The 15,747-nt window shown below is 50.5% G+C and overlaps 1 protein-coding gene across 14 annotated transcripts in view; it reads left to right on the top strand.

The window, feature by feature from the left end:
- MINK1 (misshapen like kinase 1) overlaps positions 1 to 15,747 on the top strand; it is a 44,298-nt gene that overhangs the window by 14,543 nt on the left and 14,008 nt on the right. For all 14 annotated transcript variants that reach the window (XR_004326664.1, XM_032498529.1, XM_032498523.1 and 11 more), the window contains exons 2-4: positions 13,470 to 13,535; positions 15,109 to 15,165; positions 15,261 to 15,386. Coding sequence is in view for 13 of the 14 variants with exons in the window: in XM_032498529.1 (XP_032354420.1) it covers positions 13,470 to 13,535; positions 15,109 to 15,165; positions 15,261 to 15,386 (249 nt within the window). In the remaining variant the exon portion in view is untranslated. The remainder of the gene's footprint in view (positions 1 to 13,469; positions 13,536 to 15,108; positions 15,166 to 15,260; positions 15,387 to 15,747) is intronic.

Below are 15,747 nucleotides of genomic sequence, written 5' to 3'. Positions count from 1 at the left end.
CTGCTGGGGACCACCCTTCCTCCCTGCCCTGCAGCCCCACCTCCAGGGCCATAGATCACTCTTCTCTCTTCTCTTTCAACTGCCCTCCTCGCAATTCTACTTTTGTATCTTGTTTCTTTTGTCCTGAGCTGCCACTCTTCACTCTAAATCCCAGTGACACCAGCAGTCTGGGTAAATCACCTTTGGGTGGTTTTTTCCTTGCTCTGTGGGAGGCGAGTCCCTTCACAATGACTGTGCAAATTCGTAGCTCTTTGTGGATATCAAAATGTCTTTACATCCAGGAGTTCTTGTGCGATGGGGTTGGGTAGATAAGGAAAAGGGGCTCTGAGAGGTGAAGCAATTTGCCAGTTTGCCTCCATCACATGAAGAATCAGAACCAGCGCCCAGATCACTTTACTTCCTCAGTGAAGTACAGACACTAACTGTTCCATGTCATTCCATCTCACCAGACTCCCGGCTGCCTTGGTGCTTCAGCTATGAAAATCCGTCCCTGAGTTATCCGCGTATACTTTTGAACCTAAGTTGTCCTCTGAGATGGGACCGTCTTCTGCCTAACGCAGCCTCTTTCCACTCCTTTCTCTTTTCCAAAATGCTTAACTCTTTCCTCCTTCAGGAACCTTCTCTTTTTCTCTTCTTGTTTCCTATGGTTTTTGAGTTCTTGTTAAAGTTCCCAGTTGGTTTTAGCCAACTATATAGGTGTTCCCTGCTTTAAGAAAGTCCACTTTCTAGAAATACATATTTACCAAGCATATAAATTATGGAAAGCTGACAAAAGAGGATTCACTTTTGGTAGCTGTCCTAGTCCTTTGCTTTTAAGTGAATATTTATGGATTGTTTTGGGAGATTTGAGATAAACCCAAAACTAGTGTTAGAAACTGTTGGAAAGGGGTTGGTTTTTTCCTAAATAATACCAACTTTCTTTTATTTCTATATTTATTCATTCAACAGAAAGATATTGAATGTGGCCTTGACCTCTAAGACCTCTTGCAAAGGATACAGACAATTAAAGAATCAATCTCAAAAATGTAATTGGTGCCAGGAAAGGGGCAGTGCAGAGTGCTGTGGGAGCAGGAAGATAGTCAGGGAAGCCTCCTGGAGGAGGTGATGACTATGTTGAAGTCTGGAAGGATGGGCATGGGGCATCCAAGTAGAGGGGAGGGGTGAGATGCTCTTGGAAGAATGGACAGCGTATGCAAAGACCCACACGAAGAACTGAGAGAAATCCAGTAGAGTGAGGGTTACTGCCTCCTGCCTCGTCCCCACACCAGCAAGAAACAAATGATCCCAGGATGGGGATGGACAGGGCTCCAGATGAACCGTGCCTGGGATCATCAGCTGCAAGGCAGTCCAATTTGAGCCTAAGGAAGAACCTCTCTGGCCCACAGACAGCACATGGAATCCAGTGGACAAAGCTCTGGGGGTGGTGTGTACCATGGGAGGCCTCCTTGGATTTGCCATCGGAAGACTAACCAGGCTTGAGTTCCAGCCCCACTTTGAGAAGCTTGACTTCTTGGAACCTTGGTTTTTCTCACCTGTGAAATGGGGTAGTAATTCCTGCCTGGCCTGCTTGCAGGTCGGAGGCACACACGAGCCAATGGCTGTGGAAGCACCTTGTAGACCATGAGGAGCCGGGTGGTTGGGTGAAGGCGGCCACGGCAGTGGCCGTGAGATGATGAAATTGAGTCTGCTGGCCACAGACAGAGACTGATTCTTGTGTTGGGGCCAAGATCAGACTTTGGTGGCTTGTAATGTTTTAAAAGCAAAGGCCTGAAAAAGTTGAGACTTGGGAAGTGAATTCTGGAGAGGTAAAGGGAAGATAACCCCTCAGCTGCCTGTAAGACCTGGCACGATCTTGCGGCTCTGGGCAGGGGGATGGCTAGCATGACCTCCCACAGTCTTCAGACCCAAGGCTGAGGGTTGTCCCCCGGGGCCTGCAGTTCTGTGTTCCCTTCAGAGACTCTGGAGACAGGCGGAATCTCAGAAGCAAGCTGTTTATCTTTTAGGTTTCTTGGTTTATTTTTAAATTTCTGAGTGTGATGGTATTTATTTTTTCCTTTTCCCTTTCCCCACTTCTCCGGCTCAGCATCAGAAAGAGACCATCTGTCCCCTGCCTTGCTTGCGGCCATTTTAGAACCAGCACAAGGCTGTTGAATTCTGGTCCCCTCTTCTCCTTCTCTTCCTCCCCCGCTGCCTGACTTTCTCTCCTCTGCGCTCTTCCAAAGACCTCTCTCATCTTGCTACGTCCAAGTGTCAGCTACCCACCTCCTGTGGGCCTCTCCATCCTTGGAGACCTCTGGTCTGGATGAAGCCCCCAGCCCAGGGTCCCCAGTGCTGTGGGGAACCTGGGCACTGAGGTGTGGGGGGAACTGCTCCCCGCCTGGCTCAGGCAGGGCCCCCATCTGCTCTGACTGGTTTCTGATCAGAATGGGATTTGTGTTCACGTGTGTGTCATGTCTGGACTTGCCTCTGCCTCCGCATGTATCTGCATGTGTGTATGTGTTCCTGTTCATGTGTGTGTTTTTCTTGGATCTTAGAGAACCAATAGGAGTGACTTAAAAGCTACCCTTCTGCCAGCACATAAATATCTTTCCTGGTTTCTTTCCCGCCCCTCTGCTCCGGGGGCGTACTTGAGTTCCTCCCCTCCTGCACTCTTTTCCCATAAAAACGCTTCAAAGCAGCCCATAAACAGAGGACTAGTACTTCGCAGTGTGGAGCCAGAAAGGGTGCAGCTCAGTTCCACAGTGTGAGAGGCAGGCTTACCCCAGAGCAGAGTGGAGCAGCAGTGGGAGCTGGGAAGCAGAGTTTTGGGAAAGCTTCCGTAGAGTCCAGTTTATTGCTGGACGTTGCGGACAATGGGAATTGAGAAGGGTTTTCACCTTCCTTTCCCCCTCTCTTCTGTCCAGTTTGGTGGCTCGGAAGGAGGTGCCCTGACCACCTCTGCTGACTTCTTTTCTCACAAGTCCATCTCCTGCTTTGGCCTCAGGCCTGCTTTCCACTCTGAGCCCTTGGGGTAGGAACGGGGGTAACATAACACACTCCCCCTTGTGCTATGGGGAAACAGAGACTGACCCCGGCCTCAGAGGGCCACTCCTGTTGATGAAGGCAGATGTCTGGACCCGTTGGGTCCTTGGGGCTGTCTGCTTTCTCTCCCTGGGTACAAAGAGAGAGGTGACCTGACGGAACTTTTCCTGCTGCTGCCCTGCCCGCAGCCCACACATCCACTCACAGCCTCGTCCTCTCACACACCCTCCTTTCTCACAAACACACACCCTCCTGTAGTGTTTCCCAGGTGCATACACGCACACACATCCTCTAGGTGCTCACAGCTAATTGAGGGACGTCTGAGTCTCCAGCCTCCACCAGAATATCCCCCACTCCATGTCCCTGCCAGTTCTGAGTGTGCCTGCATCCCTGGGGGACTCCCTGCTGGGGAGACTTGTCAGCCCCTCAGGCCCTCCCTGATGCTGGGTCCGAGGAAGGGGCTTGGGGTTACTGATCTGGATAGTAGTGGGACAGGGGATGGGGTTGCCCTGCAGTCGGTGTTTTAGCGCTTGGGCTGTTGGTGTTTTGGGGGTGGCTTTGAGGCCACTGATGAGCTTCTGGGAGGTTGAAGGCCCCCTCCCCCAGGCTGTGTCTTGGTACCAGCCCTGCCTCTGCCTCCCTCTTCCTCTCTGTGTGGGCCTTCTGGGTCACAGGAAGAGCTCAGGAAAACAGGCCTATTGTTTTCCTCTGGGAGGGAGGGCAGGAGGGCCTCTCAGCCCAGCCTAGTCTCAGCACCAGATAGAGAGAGGCCCCACAGGCCCTGGCAGCCCTGTTCTTCCAGACCAGAGCTGTTGGCTCTGGGCTTCATTAGGCAGCTCTCTGTGGTTCCTTCTGTGGACCACAAGTTCCCATTCTCTTTCCCGAGCGGCTCCACACTTCTCCCCACCATCCCCCATCTGTATCTCAGGTTTCTCTTGATCCCCTGGTCCTGTGCGTGCTTGGCAACAGAAGGAGGTGGGCTCTGGCCCCCTCCCCCATCGCTTGTCCTCCTCCTCCCCCAACCCTGGGGCAGCCCCGCCTCCTGGCGCTATTCCCCCTTTGGGGGTAGGACGGCAGCTCGCCTGGGTTAGGACACCTCACTGGTTACAGCAGCAGGACCTGCCAGGGCACATCCGCGTGAATGATCACTGCCAGGCCTGAAGCGCGGGAGAGACCAGACCTTCCCTTGTCTCTTTCCCAAGGACTCAGCCCTTCCCAAGCTTTGCAGTTCTAGTTCTTTCTACCGTTCCAGCGGAAACTCCTAGAATCTCCTGGAATTCTTAATGGATGGCCCTTCCAGCTCTGAAATTCTCTAAGACTCATGGGTCAGCAAAAGTGGGGGATAGATTTTCCTATCCTGCTGGCTTCTGCAGTTGCCTCAAAAGCAGTCTCACCCCTGATGTTTCAGCACATGTAACTCTTCTCGACATGTTAATTCTCTTCTCTGTGTCGGCGTCTGGTTTATAAGCTCCTGGAAGGTAGAGCCAGGGTGTAAGAAAGCACTCTTTGGCAGGCAGTTAAAAAGGATGCCGCAAATATTGATAACAGTTTGCATTTGTTAAAGTACTTCAAAACACCCGAACCCCTCAGGGAATTTCATCTATGTGCAGAGCGGGCACAGCGGAAAGGACCCTCCCCATTGCGATGGGGACAGTCTGAAGCAGCCCAGGGAGTGGCCTGTGCTGACGGGAGGTGTTGTCGGTAGAACAGCACTGAGGCTGTGGCGGGGGCTTATCTGCCACCTCTGGGCCACCTCCAAGAAATGGGACCCCAAACCTGAGAGGCTGGCCTCTTTGTGGCCACTCTGTCCCCACCCCTTCCTCCTGGGTTCCACCATGACTCCAGACCTCGCCTGTACGTTTCTGGGTACCCGCACGCCGATTGCAGGGGAGTCCTGGGGTTCTCTCCTCTCCTCTCCCTCCCATGTCCTGCAGGTGTGGCTCAGGGCACCCTTGGCCTTGAGCTTCAACTGTTGCCCCTGCCACCACCCCATCCCAGCCAGTCCTCAAAACAATTGACCCATAAACTCTTTCCTATTTTCTCTTGGGAAATAGTCACAGCCTTTATTTTTAACCTTATCTCAGTCTGTCCTGACTCTGGAGCCAAGCTTTGTGCATTCAAATCCTGGCCCCGCCACTTAATTAGCTGTTTGACCTTGAGCAAGTTACTTACCTTCCTGAGCCTCAGTTCCCTCGTCTGCAAAATGGCGATAATAATAGTATTAACGTCCTGGAGTTTTGCGGGGACTGAATTAATAGGTGTGTAAAGATCCTAGAACAGTGCTGGCTATCACTGTTCATTTTTATCAGCTTTTGAGATCCAGAATCTCACTGTAGACTGAGCACACAAGCTGCAGCATCGCCCGCTCCCTGGAACTGGAGCTCTAGGGGCTTCTGGGTCGTGGTACCTCCCGGGCACGGTGGGAGTCGGTCAGTGGGGTCTTTCCCCCACTTCCCTCTCTGCTCTGCTTCGTTCTCAGCTGGCCTCTCTACTCACGAACAGTCTCTCTTTCCTTTACCTGAGATGAGAATGGCCCTGCAGCCCTGACCGTCCAGGTACCTATCTGAAATCTTCCTCTTGGGTTTTAGTTGGAATGGCTGAGCAAGAAACGCCCTTGCTCACCTTTTCTCTTCTACCTTGGATCGGCTACCCCTGGGTCAGGAGCCCATCTCCTGGACTTACGAGGTAGGACTAGGGCAAGAGAGGGACCAAATGGTTGAAAATATAGTTCTTCAAGTAACAGGACCTCCGAGCAGGGCAAAGGAGGCCTGGGAGTCAAATTTTGAGGTCAGAATTTGGCTCCACCACTTCCTGGCTGTGCGTAACCCCGAGCATGTTATTTAATTGCTCTAAACTTCCTTCCCTGTGGAATAAATATGCCAACAGCACCTACCTTAGAATTTGTTATGAGATCATACTTCTCAAGTGCTTAGCAGTACCAAGACCAAAGAAAATACTCAACTGCTAGCTAGTTAATTATTAAGAGGATATGAGGATGGTGGGCAAATGAGAGAGATCCCTGAGACAGAAAATGTGGGAGATCTCATAAGGCAGTCAAAATAAGGGCCACAGAGATGGGCAGAGCATTCTTTGCTCAGAAAAGTCCTGGGAAGGCTTCTAGACCCCAGCTTAAGTACGTCACCCTTGGTAGAATCTTTCCAATTCCCCACACTTGGTCAAGTTTGTCTCTTAGCACCCTGTGGTTCTCCATAGCACATAAGAGGTACCACAGTTACAAAGAAAGAACTGTAGCGTTGTTTAGGGTCTGCCTCTCCCATCAAAACGTAAACACGTTTCGTTCTGGGCCAGGTGGCTTTCGGCAGGGACTGCCCCGTTTTACTCACTACTGTATTCCAGAGTCTGACACAACTCCTGGCACGCGGGGAGGAAGCAATACCTAGTCATCAGGTTGGCAGCTTCGTGGAAGCGTGCACTTGCACATTTAGAATCAGAGAGTTAGAAGTGCAAGTTTTCTTGTCGAAAGGGAACCCAGAGAGGTTAAGTGACTTTCCCTCAAACACATAGCCTGTTAAAGCAGCAGAACCAGAATAGAAACCAGGTTGCCTAACTCTGTGTCATATAAATGGTTGTATTTTATCATTTTCTCAGGACTTTTTTCATAGGTGTTACTAGACTGGAAGCACTTCGAGGGCTCCTTCCGTGTTAGTGGGGTAGCTTTCTTAGAGTGGAAGCTGTCCCTAATCAACAATAATGTATTGAGCCTTATGGGAGATGCTCTTAGGATTACTATTTTTAATAATAGCTCTATTGATATATAACTCACATAGCACAAAGTTCAGCCTTTTAAAGTATTTTAGAGTGGTTTTAAGTGTATTCACAGACTTACTGTCACCACTGTCCAATTTCAGAACATTTTCATCAGCCCCAAGCAAAACCGAATACCCAACAGCAGTCACTACCATTCCTCTCTCCTCCCAGCCCCTGGAAACCACTACTCTATTTTCTGTCTCTACGGATTTGCCTGTTACAGACATTACACATAAATGGAGCCCTACAATATGTGTTTTTTTTTTTTTTTTACTGTCTTCTTTCATTTAGTGTAATGTTTTCAAGGTTCATCCAAGTTGTAGCATGTATCATTACTTCATATCTTTTTATTGCCAAATAATATTCCATTATTGGAGTATCATATTATTGGACTATCCATAAATGGTTATAACACATCTATTCGTTGGTAGATGGACATTAGGTTGTTTCTGTTTTGGGGCTCTTTTATCAGAAATGCTGCTGTGAACATTTCATCTGCAGATTTTTGTGTGTACGTGTGTTTTCAGTTATCTTGGGTATCTACCTAGGAGCAGAATTCCTGGATCATGTGATAACTGTTTTACACCCTGAGGAACTGCTAAATTGTTTTCCAAAGTGACTGCACCATTTTACGTTCCCACCAGCAGTGTATGAGGGTTCCAGATTCTCCACGTGCTCATTACTGTCCATCCTTTTGATTATGGCTGTCTTAGTGTGAAGTGGTGTCCTGTGGTTGTGGTTTCCATTTCCCTAGTGACTCACGTTGAACATCTTTTCATGTGCTTATTGGCCACCATATATCTTCTTTGAGAAAAATGTCTATTCAGATCCTTTGTCCAATTTTTAATTGGGTTATTTGTCTTTTTATTGTTGAGTTATTTTATCCTTAAGGAGTTCTTTTTACTATTCTGGATACAAGTCCTTTATCAGATACAAGTCTTTATCTAGATACAAGTCCCTGATCAGATACATAATTTGCAAATGTTTTCTCCTGTTCTATGGGTTGTCCTTTCACTTTTTTGATGGTGTCCTTTAAGCACGTGAGTTTTAAATTTTGATGAAGTCCAATTTATTTTTTTTCTTTGTCGCTTGTGCCTTTGGTGTCATCTAAAACCATTCCTTGATCCAAGGGCATGAAGATCTACTCCTTACATTTTCTTTTGAGATTGTTACCATGTTAGCTCTTAAACTTTTCGGGTCTGTGAACCATTTTGAGCTAATTTTTTGTGTATAGTATGAGGTGTAGGGGTCCAACTCCATTCTTTTGAATGTGGATATTCAGTTGTCCTGGCACCATTTGTTGAAAAGACTATTGAATGGCCTTGGCGCTCCTGTTGGAAATCAGTTGACCCCGAATGTAAGTTTATTTTTGGATTCCCAGTTCCAGTGCATTGATCTGCATGTCTGTCATTATGGCAGTATCATGCTGTCTTGATTAGTGTAGCTTTGCAGTGTAAGTTTTTTAGTTGAGACGTGCAAGTCCTCTTTGTTCTTCCTTTTCAAGATTGTTTGTCTCTTTTGGATCCTTTGCATTTCTGTATGATCTTTTAGGACAAGCTTGTCAATTTCTGCAAAAAAAAAAAAAAAAAAAAAAACCAGCTAGAATTTTGATAGAAGTGTACTGAATGTATAGGTCTTAGCAATATGAAGTCTTCTGATCCAGAAATACGGGATATCTTCCCATTTAGACCTTTAATTTCTTTCAGCAATGTTTTATAGCTTTCAGTGTACATGTCTAACACATCTTTGGTTAAATATATTCTTTTTGACAATATTATAAATGGAATTGTTTTCTTAATTTCATATTTGGATCATTCATTGTAATATGTAGAAATAGAGTTGGTTTTTGTATATCGATCTTGTATCCTGCAACCGTGGTGAACTCGATCAGTTTAATAGATGAGATTAATATGTGAAATTGAGGTTGAAATCCTTGGGTTGGATAGCATATGGTGGACTAGAGTGGCTAGGGAAGACTTCCCTGGGGTCGGGGCGGGGGGAACTTGGAATATGGCTTGGCTGACGAGAGAGGTCATTTTAGGCAGAGTTGGCCACAAGAACACAGGGGGAAGTGGGCATGAGTTGAGTCAGTGAGGTTGGAGAGCTGGTGTAGGAGAGAGCAGCAGGGAGTCACTGCGCCACTGTGACTCCACTCAGACCGCTCCGGCTCCCCGGGTAGTCCTGCACCTCCATTAACCTGTTAGAAACCCCCTAAAGCACCATTTCTCTGTGCCATTGACCCTCTGCATTGGACTCACCCAGAGGATCTGTTAAATATACAGATTCCTGCTCCTCACCCCAGACCTACAGTGCTAAATCTGGAGCGGGATCCTAGGATGCTTACATGTCCTGAAGTCTGAGAACTGTGTAGCATCTCTTCCCAAGCTTTCCCACCTCATTCACTTCTACGTAGTAGACAGTCTTCCCTCCGACATCATAGACCATTGGGTCTTCATGGAGCTCCCCTACCTTCCTTCCTCTTTACTTCAGCGTGGGTCTCTTCTGTCCTCCTCTCTCCCTCCTCTCGTTAATTGTCCCCATCCCTTCCCATCTCCCAGCAGCTGGTTGGACAAGAACCAGGCTGCTGAGAGCAGTTTGAGCACCAGAGAAGGAGCCGGAGAAGGCCTGCAGAGCATCGCCCCAGAGCTGTGCCCTGGTGCAAGGGCAGGCCAGGACTGACGGGGCTTCCCAGGAGCAGAGCACCTCCCTCTGGGGATGGTTCTAGATCAGCATCAAAGAGGGTGACTGAGCACACAGACAGGCACATATTTGAAGGGCTCACATTTGTAGCCAGATCAATTAAAAAATTGTGAACTGTGGTGCGCGTTTCTGGGTGTTCTGAATCCTGGGGTAAGTATATCGGAGAAGTAGGCACTGTTGTACTTGGTCATTACTGTAGTCCAGTGGCAGCTCCAGCTTACATACTCATACATACACACACATACATGCACAGATACATACTCATACGCACATATGTGTCATTTAAACATTCAGCTCATCAGGCCTCATCAGCCTCCCCTCTTTTTGTCGTCTCTTCTGTAAGCAGGAGAGATCTTCCCTATTTTGAAAACCTTTTTGTCTGACCCTGCTGCTGCTAGCCATCACCTGTTTCCCCTTCCTCCCAAAGTCAGGCTTCTCCAGAGCGGGTGCTGCACCCTTAGCCTTCACTTCCTCATCACCCTGACAACTCCTGTCCCCACTGTCCCCCCTCTGCTCTCGCAACTGTACTTCCCACTGAGGTGCTCAGCGGCTCCCTCACCCTGGACACCATCTCACACTCATGAGGGGGTGGGAGGTCATTAGATATATTTATTTTTAGAGGAGGTGCTGGGGATTGAACCCAGGACCTCATGCATACTAAGCATGCTCTCTACCACTTGAGCCATACCCTCCCCTACTCTTCAGTTCTTGTCACTAACTGAAAATTTAACCCACCCTCCAAAGCCCACCTCCTCCGGGGAGCCTGCCTGAGATTCCCACCCTGAATTGCAGTCTGCCCTCTGAAACTGTAGAGCGGACTTTTTACCTAGTCCAGCTTTCTCTTAGTTAGTTTGAAGAAGATGAGGCCCCAAAAAGTTAAATACTTGCTCATGGACACAAAGCTACATCCTCTCTAGAAAGTCACTCTCCAGCGCTGTCTCCACTGCTCCAGGGCTCGAGTGCTTTCCATTGCTCTCACGGCTGTGATCATAAACTGCCGCATGTTGGTATCGGGGAACTTGGCCTGTCTGTAAAATCATAAGGTCCTTGAGGGGCCGTCCATGCTTCTCATCTGTCACTGAGTTCCCTGTTGTGCCTAACTGAGGACTTGTCTGTCACACAGTCAGTGCGCAATAAATATTTAATGAGTAAGTGAAAGAAGATAAAGTTGCCTGACAGATGTCCCCCGATTAGGGCCCAGCCCAGTGCAGGGTGGATGTTGACACGCACTCAGAAAATATTTATCAATTGGTTAATGGTGGGGCAACTTGAAGTATCCAGCCAAGGTGTTTGGATTCCCTTCTGTAAGCAGCGAGGAGCCACGCCACTTGTGGGCAGAAGAGCTGAATCAGGAAAGGGCTGTTTTTGAGCTGCAGCAGCGGCAGGATGGGTGGCAAGATGGGTGGCGAGGTGGGGGCTGCAGGAGGGAGGAGGGAAGGGGTGGGTCTGGGGTGGCAGCTTCAGGGATGGGGAGGAGGAGCCAAATGGGCACTTTGAAGGGAGAAAGGACCGGATGAGTGTGATGTGGATGAGGAAACGGGGGTGGGGGGCTGGGGGTGGGAAGGATGGAAGAGGACGATGCAGAGGTGGGATTTGCTGTGAAGACCGTGCTGCTGTGCAGAAGTGAGGCGGGCCGGCCTCTGTGGAGCGCGTTCTGTGGAGGGAGTTTGGTACCACGGCCGCTGTGTTCTGCGCGTGGTCTCAGCTTAGTCCTCAGAATAACCCCCTCAGAGGTGTGGTCGTCCTGGCTGTGGGTCAGGAAATGGGCTTGAAACCATTAAATCGGTATCTGAATCTGAGTGTCTGACCTCAGAGATTATCCTTTCATCCCTCAGTGCCTCCCAAACTTGCTGGAAGGAGCCAGCCTGGGCGCTGAGGTTACCAAATTCAACCTGTCTGTGCTGATGTGAGGTGACGGCAGCGTATTAACAGGCTGTTCACGTTTCCCTCTCAGATTAGGAGCATCCAGAAAATCAAGACCAGGTCCTTTCTCCTGCCTCCACTCACCTCAGAAAGAACTAAGATGCAATAAAGGACTTCTCAGCAGTTAATAAGAGGCTCCAGAATGGAGGGCGAGGGTATAGCTCAGTGGTAGAATGCATGCCCAGCGTGCCCGAGGTCTTAGGTTCAACCCTAGTCCATCCATTAAAAAAAGAAAGAAAGAATAACCTAATTACCTCCCCCTCGAAAAAGATGAAAAAATAATAAAGAAAAATTAAAAAAAATAAAAAAGTTGGAAAAACAATTTTAAAAAAGAAAAGCAGCCCCAGAATGGATGAGGCCTTCTTGGGGGAGGTTTTTAGGGAACTCTGTTCACTCCAAGCCTCTACTTGTGAGCTTGCAGGTGGACAGGATAACTTCCTCCAGGTTCCCTGCAGCTCTCAGGTTCACATTAACCTCTCCTTGGCCCCCCATGCTGCAGTGACATTTCCTCCCTTTCCTGTGGGGCCTGATGGTTTTGCACACCTGTTCAAGAGGTTTTTCAGCTGGACCTAAATAATTCAACTTCTATACCATGGAATTCTTTGGTCAGCCCAGGCCCCTTCAGAGCAGGTCGAGGGTGGGGGGTCCCCTCTGCAACTTCTGTCACTCTTCCCTCCAGGGCAGTTCTGGGATGTTTTTTTCAGGCTGCTGCCTGCCAGGCCCTGGGATTGGTGCTAGACAGGCTGTGAGCAAGGAAGATTCAGCCCCTTCTTCTGGGGAGTGTACAGACGACTCAATGTACAGTTCCAGCCCCTGGTGGCACGTGCTCTGATGGGGGCCACATGGGGAGCGCAGGCTACGTCTCCAGTCCACGTCTCCAGTCCTCCTGTTCCCCTCCCGGAGAAAACGGACGAAGACTGTCTGAAAAAGCTGGGATCTCCTGGGTCTCCAGCACACCCAGCTCTGCTCCACGTGCTTCCCGCAGTGGATGAAGCATTCCTTTGGTTTATTTGGTTTTGAGGTGGAGGGGGGTGTTTTTTCAGAAATCCTGTATTGGTTTTCAGAATCAGAAGGGAGTTTTAGATTACATACTTCTAGGGTTGACAGCACAGAGGCCCAAGCGTTGCCTGGAGTGTTTGTTTGCTAAGTGACATCCTCACTCAGTCGTGCAGGTGGGAGAAGGGCCTGTGCTGTGACTGGGCCTGTCCTGCAGGAGGTGGGAGATGAAGGAGCACCGGCCTGCACCTCCCAACCTCGCCCTCTCTCCCTCTCTCCCTCACTCACTCACTCAAAAAGAAGTCCTGCCAGGAGGGTGTGGGTGGCCCCCAGGCAGCTGTGCTGCTTGGCCCAGCAGGCGATGCGCCTCCTTGGAGGCTTTGTCCCAGCCTTTCGGCCCTCTCCCCTCCTCTCCTGGTACCGCTTGACCCGGGAAATCAAGCGGGAACTGCAAGTTCTCCCTTATCACTGTCCCTCTCCGTTCTCCATCCCCCAGGTCCTTCCTGCCCCCCAATACTGGAAGCTCTGGGTCTCGGGAGGACTGGGGAGACTGGGGAGAGAGAGGACACAAGGAATGTGGCTCTTGAGTTCCGGCCCCTCCTACCTTTCCTCATCCCTGCTTTTAAGGAATAAAACAATAAATGATGATAATTAACTTTTATTACACACATGCTTGTGCCAGGCACCGTCTTAAGCCTTTTATGGGCATTGCCTCATTTGAAGTTGACACCAACACCAGAGGTGGGTACTCAGGTGTCCCCGTGGTGCAGATGAGGCCACAGACTTTCAGGCTTTGTCACTGAATTTGAAAACAGAAGCATGTCTGAATAGCCAGCTGGGCTCTGTCTGACTTCTGTTTTCTCTCTCCTCCTTCTGACTTTTCCCAGAGAACACGAATTCTAAACCAGTCCAGGAAAAGGGCAGCTGGCTGTCAGGGTCCTTGAAGCCCCATCTAATATACCAGTATTCACTCTTATCTAAGTGAAGACCTCTAGCTCCAGGATCCTGTTCTGAAGTCCTAACAACTTATTTTTTCTCTCTCCCTCCTCTGCCCTCCCCAGGACCCTGCTGGAATCTTTGAGCTGGTGGAAGTGGTCGGCAACGGAACCTATGGACAGGTATACAAGGTGAGGCTCTGGTGTGCAGCGGCAACATCCTCTTCCAGAGGCCTCTCATGAGTAGGCCCCAGGTCCGGAGGTTTGAGGGGAGCTCTGGGAGATTACAGGGGCAGGGAGAAAGTTGGGGGAAGCCTTGTGGGGAGAGGAGAGAGAATAAACGTCGTGAGGAAAGGAAGCAGCACGAAGCGGGGTGTTTTTGCTGGCCTCTGCCTCTGGGTTTAGAACTGGTCCTGGGTGTGGCAGGAGCAGTCTGCAGCTGGGTGGGGTGTGGGACCAGGACACGTGAGGGTGGCAGGAAGAGTACGAGGACGTGTGTGTCAGAGCCCAGGCCGGAGGTGCAGGGTTGGCTTCTGAGACCACAGTGAGACCCGAGACACTGACCTGCACTCAGGCCTTCTGCTTTGAGGCTGCCTCTCTCCCCCACAGAGGTGGCATTTCCTTGACCACTGATTGTGGCTTTTAGCCTAGACGGCCCAGGCCTCTCACGTGGTCTGACCACAGGTCACTCTGGGTGGGGGAAGTGGTTACAGCAGAGAGGTGTTCAGGGTGGCTGCTGCCCTGGAGCTGGCGGCCCCCGAGCACACACCTGGCTTCTTGTCACCAGACATGATGCTCGGCCTTTTCACAAGTCTCATCTGCATCGCAGGGGCCCAGGTCTCCTGGATCACTGGCACCACCTGCCTGTCTCTTACCCTTCTTCCCTGTAAGCTTTGGGAAGCAGATGTCCCTCCATCCCCCCCCCATCTCTTGCCTAACCGTTGCCATGGAAATGGTAGCTCTGTGTTCTGCTGCTTCTCTGGGCTTGGGGTCTTGAAAGACTGGTGAGGATAAAAATAATCCACAGGCTGGCAGTGCCCCCTCCCTGCTCTTCCCCAGGAAGCCTTGGACTTTCCTGTCCGAGCCCGAGACGGCTCCTGCTAGGAGTTCCAGGAGTGTGAAGGGGGAGGAAGGGGAATGGCAGGGACGCACTCCAGGAGCTTCTTCCCATTAGCGCTAGCGATGAGGCATACACACGTCAGTCTGCCCTGCTGTGTTTCTGAATTCCCTCAAATCTCAGCGCTTTTTTCTTTCCTGCCAACAATAATAAAAAGCCTTGGGGCAGGGGTGATTCTGGGAGAGGCCTCCTGTCCGGAGCGGTGAATCAGGAAAGCACCAGGCTGTTTGTCTTGCACAGAAGATGCCGAAGAGGCGAAGCCCTCCCTCCCCCGCCTTATCCCCTAGCTCCCTCCAGCTCTGTCTGAGGATGGAGAGGTATCTGTCACTCCCTGCTCTTTCAAACTGTAGGACATCTAAGCCAGAGATGCTGGAGCAGAGCTTAAGTATCTCTAGCTCATCCCTCTTAAGTGTTTTAGAGGAGGAGACCCTTCATCCTCATCCAGCTTGGCACGTGGAATCCAGGCTCAGTGGTTTTTCTGTAGTCCTCTGTCTATGACCCCTATGACCAACCCAAACTGAGGTGTCTAGCCTCCATGAGGGTCACTTTCTAAGACAGAAAACAGCCAAAAGGTGTGGCCCTTCCCAGAACCACGCCCTTCCTGAGTGCAGACCCCAGTCCCTCCGTGCCTGGCTCTCTGTCCTGCAGGGTCGGCATGTCAAGACTGGGCAGCTGGCTGCCATCAAGGTCATGGATGTCACGGAGGTAGGGAGTGGCGCGGGGCAGAGGGAGGGTCGAAGTGTTGAGAAGAGGGCAAGGCAGGGGAGCCTCTGAGGGCTCACCTCCTCCCATTCACCTAGGATGAGGAGGAAGAGATCAAACAGGAGATCAACATGTTGAAAAAATACTCTCACCACCGCAACATCGCCACCTACTACGGGGCCTTCATCAAGAAGAGCCCCCCTGGGAACGACGACCAGCTCTGGGTGAGAAGCCCCCTCTGGCCTGTCCGCCTGCCCTTCCCCGGTTAGTCCATCCATTCTCCTGTCTTTGTGCACAGCTCCTGGGAAAGCAGCAGGTCAGAATATCTATGGGTGGTGGCAAGACTCGGCCCCCTCAGGGCAGTGCGCAAGCCTTGCTGGATGGTTAGTAGCTGCAGCTCGCTGTAGCTCTTTTGGGCCTCTCCCAGATTCCCTCCTGGCTCAGAACATTCCTAAGAGTCATCGCCCTCCCTAGCCTGGGCACTGGTGCCGGCCGTCCCCAGCCTCGCCCTTTCTGGTGCTCAGCCCAGCCCCAGAGGGGCGGCGAGCAGCAGGGAACACAGTGATGGCTGGGAGGGTGGGCCAG

Source organism: Camelus ferus, chromosome 16 (genome assembly GCF_009834535.1).
Source record: "Camelus ferus isolate YT-003-E chromosome 16, BCGSAC_Cfer_1.0, whole genome shotgun sequence".
In the NCBI taxonomy this organism is placed as follows: Eukaryota; Metazoa; Chordata; class Mammalia; order Artiodactyla; family Camelidae; genus Camelus; species Camelus ferus.
This window is presented reverse-complemented; position numbering and strand designations above follow the sequence as displayed.